This window comes from Nansenia antarctica (genome assembly GCF_963989245.1).
Source record: "Nansenia antarctica genome assembly, chromosome: 2".
Classification (NCBI taxonomy): domain Eukaryota; kingdom Metazoa; phylum Chordata; class Actinopteri; order Argentiniformes; family Microstomatidae; genus Nansenia; species Nansenia antarctica.
In genome coordinates this window covers 9,798,559-9,803,558 of record NC_137675.1, presented here as the reverse complement: position 1 = coordinate 9,803,558, position 5,000 = coordinate 9,798,559, and the positions used below count along the sequence as shown (strand labels likewise).

The window sequence follows — 5,000 nt, the reverse complement described above, 5'->3', positions numbered from 1 at the left end:
ACACACACACACACACATCCACCATCATAAAATCATTTACAAACACTCTCTCACACACCCACCCACCCACACCCTCCTTCATAAAATCGATACCCTCTACAGAACATCTCTTAAATAACAGCGGCCGTGTTATTAGCACTGTAAGTCAGAGAGGAGACAAGTGCGTTGTGTTGATGCCATTAATCCAGCCCCTGGCCGCCCTCACACACCATCACGCTGCACCATCCCACTGCAAATGATCATCAAATATTGGTCTCCGTTTCACGCAGGGATAAGACCCCAGGTGGTTAAACTGAGAGAGAGAGAGAGCGAGACCTTGAATTAGATTAGGTTCTTTGGTGCGATCGATAAAGGGGAATTATTCTGTTCTGCTCCTCGGTGATAATGGGAGAGAATTCCCGAACACACGAAACGAACGACATGTTCCGGAACTCTGAGTGAACTGGGTGAACTGGGTGAACTGGGTGAACTGGGCTCCCTCGGCAAAGTGCAACTGGAGGACGGGCCTCCCCCTGGACCTCTCTCTCTCTCTCTCTCTCTCTCTCTCTCTCTCTCTCTCTCTCTCTCTCTCTCTCTCTCTCTCTCTCTCTAATCCCTCGTGTTCCCTGGGATGTTTTCTGTCTTCCCCTCTCCCCCGTCTATCCGCACAGCATGCACTTCTCTTCTCTTCTCTTCTCTCTCCATTCCTCTCCTGTCTTTCTCTCATTCTTTCTTTCTCCCTCTTTCCCCTCGCCCTCCCTCTCTTCTTTCCCTCTCTTCCCTTCTCCCTCTCTCCTCTCTCTCCTTCCCTTCTTCCTCTCTCCCTCCCTCCTTCCCCTCGCTCTTCCTCTCATCTCTCCCTCTCTACTCTACCTCTTCTCTCTCCCTCTCTGATCTATCTAGCTGCTCTACCTAGCTGCTCTACCTAGCTTTTGGTTCTCAACATTGACATTGCAGCATTCAGATACAGGGGAAAAGCACAACAGTAACAGTAATAATAAGCAAGGTAAGTAGGCAAAAAAAGTAATCCTACAACGACAAGGAAATTAAGTGGGCTTTTGGTAAAGTGGTCATTTCACAATACAGACAAACACAATACAGCACGGCAGTGAATCAGTCCCACGGTACACAAGTAATCCAGTATATAATCCATCATAATTTAGCTTTAGCAAAATGTTAAGTTGTCTTCGAAGCAGGACCACAAACCTCTCCAAGCAGTTTGTTACGCTCATCGATCGTATTATATTTAGACAATAAAAATAAAAAATGTGGGTTGGACTCGAAACATAAAAACACTCCAACTGAACTCGGAAATACTTTAGAATGTGTCTGTTTCCAATTAAAATGTTCTGTTCTGTTTTAAACTGACTCGGTGCGTCACGCTCATTTCCTGACAAACGCGCGAGTGGATCTCTGGCGCTGTCGACACTGTTCGGTCCGCTGGGCTGCCTCAGGCTCGGCACGGCGATCAGTGACAAAACCGCGAGCAGCAGCCTTTTGGATTGGAACGCCTTGCAATAAAGTTAGGCTCAAAAGTGGGGTTTATGAATAATGTATAGAAAAGTACAACATGCAAATTAAATTAATGAAATTACATAATCTATTCTCCCGGCGAATATCACTATTCAGCAGGTGAGAAGATGATTATTTTATGGTTTGGATCAGGGGAGGCTGGTGAAGATAGACATGGGAGGACGGGCTCATTGTAATGCATGGAATGTAACAAGGAATGGTATTAAACACGTATCATAAAATTCCACACATTACAATGAATCCTCCGGTTTCTACCTCCACCAGCCTCCCCTGGTCTGGGGTAGTGTTGTTTGGCCTTTCTCTTCAGACACACTTAAAACCTGCCATGTCTTCCCTGGGCTTCCCTCTCGACACAGGCAGAGATGGATGTCCGCAGGAGAAATATCGTCACGTACCAGGCCTAGCTAGCTCTGGAACGACTCAATAGGGAGACAGTCTGGATATGGAGTCTGTAGCTAGCTGTTAGTTATTTTCTTTTATATGAAATTGTTCGCTTGAGATTCACTTTTGACAAAAACAAATAATGAAGTGGTATTTCACAGAGATTCACTGCGATTACCTCCCCTGGTGTGTGTTTGAGAGGAGAGGGTATTGCAGAGAATATAACTGGGGTCACCAGCCAGTAATGAAGTCACTGTTTTATACCAAAGGGATGAAACGCTGATATTGTTCTGGCATGTCCTTTCCCTTCGACACTAGTCAATGGGAATTCATGTGTGAAGGGTTCAAAGTCTGTGTGTGTGTGTGTGTGTGTGTGTGTGTGTGTGTGTGTGCGTGTGTGCGTGTGTGCGTGTGTGCGTGTGTGCGTGCGTGCGTGCGTGCGTGCCAGCGTGTCAGCGTGTAAGGCAATTACCTGGCTTTGTTGCAACCGGTGTGACAAAATGGCGCTGTGTGTGTGTGTGTGTGTGTGATCTAGATGGTGTGGGAGAACGGCTGTGTGGTCATCGTGATGCTGACGCCCCTGACAGAGAGCGGAGTGAAGCAGTGTTACCACTACTGGCCCGACGAGGGGTCCAACCTCTACCACATATATGAGGTACTGAGTGTGTGTGTGTGTGTGTGTGTGTGTGTGTGTGTGCGTGTGTGTGTGTGTGTGTGTGTGTGTGTGTGAGGTATAGCCTGTCTACCTACCTGTCTCTACTGTTGGCTCAAACTGTCTACTCAATGTTCTGTGATTGATCAAAGATTCAATGATTGATCTCTAAAATTTTCAATATTTCCTTTCTGAAATGCACAAGCACGCTTAAACAACATAAAAATCCTTCATTTTAAACAATGGAAACAACAACCAGCCTCCCTGTCAAGAAAGACTCAAAACAACCCAAAAACTACAAACATTGCCGCCTCCTCTCCCTCCCTGTCTCCAGGTGAACCTGGTGTCTGAGCACATCTGGTGCGATGACTTCCTGGTTCGTAGTTTCTACCTGAAGAACATGCAGACCAACGAGACGCGCACCGTCACGCAGTTCCACTTCCTCACCTGGCTCAACCAGAACGTTCCGGAATCCAGCCGGACGCTCCTGGATTTCCGCAGGTAGGAACACCTGGCGACGCCCCTCCAGGGTTTTAAGATTAGAACGCAGGGTTCTAGAACTGTCTATCCTCACTGTCATCACAGGGTTCTAGAACTGTCTATCCTCACTGTCATCACAAGGTTCTAGAACTGTCTATCCTCACTGTCATCACAGGGTTCTAGAACTGTCTATCCTCACTGTCATCACAAGGTTCTAGAACTGTCTATCCTCACTGTCATCATAGGGTTCTAGAACTGTCTATCCTCGCTGTCATCATAGGGTTCTAGAACTGTCTATCCTCGCTGTCATCACAGGGTTCTAGAACTGGGGTAGTGGTGGCCTAGTGGGTAGGTCATGAGTTCAAATCCCACCTGGGAACCCCACCACTAGTGTTCTCTTGAGTAAGGCACTCAGCCCTAAATGACTCCAGGGCTGAGACTGTCCCTGTAATCTCTCATTGTAAATTGCTTTGGATTAAAGCGTCAGCTAAATGGTAAATGTAACATGTAATGTCAATGTAAAACTAGAACCCTCCTCACTGTCATCACAGGGTTTTAGAATATGTATATGTGTCTAGAATATGTTATATGTATATTGTATGTTAACAAATACAGCATGCAGGCTCATTATAATGCATGGAACTCATTCCATTCTGTGCATTACAATGAGCGTGTCTACCTCCACCAGCCTCCCCTGCTACAGTACATGTTGTATGTGTTAGCAGATGTCTGCATCGCTGACCTTGCTGCCCTCTCTCTCCGAGTTTCTCCAATAACAACAACAACAACAACAACAGCAACAGATTGAGAGAGTCCAAGTGTCTGATGTCCTAGCCTGCTGTTGTTATTGCGTTAGCGTAGCACAGCTGGAGGGTAAGACCCCCCGAGGGTAGGTACGCGGTCAAAGCGGTGATAGCTCTACGCTCGGTGGAGCGGAGGGGGTTAGGAATCACACTCTGGTGACGGAGGTAGCCCTGTCTGTGACTTCTAAAGGCCAGACGGAGCCCCCTTCGTCCCACGAGGACGTGTTCTTGGTATTGGGGTTTACGTCTGTGGCGTACGTGCGAGACGTCGATGGCTCAAACCGTCTGCAACCAACCAGCCAACCATCCAGCCACCCAACCAACCAACCAACCAGCCAGCCAACCAACCAACTGACCAACCAACCAGCCAACCAACCAACCAGCCAACCAACCAGCCAACCAACCAACTAACCAACCAACCAGCCAACCAACCAACCAACCAACCAACTCCGCTGCCTGTGGTCAGAGGAGGAAGAGTGGCTTAGAGCGGAAATGCTGGTTCAAGACCCCAAGTTCCTGCTTTATTGTTTATGTAATGATATTGCAGTGACATGTACTGAATCTGTGGTGTCGCCGTTTCATCGGAAGGACGGGCTCATTGTAATGCACGGAACGGAATGAGGAATGGTATCAAACACTGTGTTTGTACTACAAACATGTATTACAATGAGCCCGTCCTCCGATTTCTACCTCCACCAGCCTCCTCCCGAGGCTTTGGGAACACAAACTGCTCTCTCGCTCTCTGTCGCTATGACGGCACGGACAGTGTTTAACACGACTCACTCTCGAACCGAGCGACCGCACTCTTTTTCTTTTTCCCAGTTTCGTAGCTACCGTGCTAACATGCTGCCATGCTACCGTGCTAGCCGCGTTACCTGTTCTGTGTGGGCGCGGTGTGCGCAGCGGCGTCGCTAACAGCTAACTAGCGGTTGCCAGTGTCATTTTTGTGATGGTGCAGCTAGTATCATAAGCCCAGTTGCATAGTCACAAAAGTGATCATTGGAGACCGTGACTCTGCAACCGTGGGGGCCCTGCGGCTGCGGACCCTCTCTCCTCCTCCCCTCCTCATCCCTCTCTGGGTCTGCCCATGGTGGAATGACCACCAGCCCTTCTGCTTGCTCATGATTTGCTTGACTTCCTCTCTGATCTTTGATCCTCTCTTTTTTTCTCTT

General features: G+C 48.1%; 1 protein-coding gene across 1 annotated transcript in view; it reads left to right on the top strand.

The window, feature by feature from the left end:
• The window catches only part of LOC308149772 (receptor-type tyrosine-protein phosphatase N2-like), a gene marked incomplete at both ends in the record, with an annotated part of 180,364 nt that overhangs the window by 165,769 nt on the left and 9,595 nt on the right, over positions 1 to 5,000 (top strand). The window contains 2 exons of the mRNA XM_080522662.1: positions 2,429 to 2,548; positions 2,880 to 3,046. Of these exons, the coding sequence (XP_080378788.1) occupies positions 2,429 to 2,548; positions 2,880 to 3,046 (287 nt within the window). The remainder of the gene's footprint in view (positions 1 to 2,428; positions 2,549 to 2,879; positions 3,047 to 5,000) is intronic.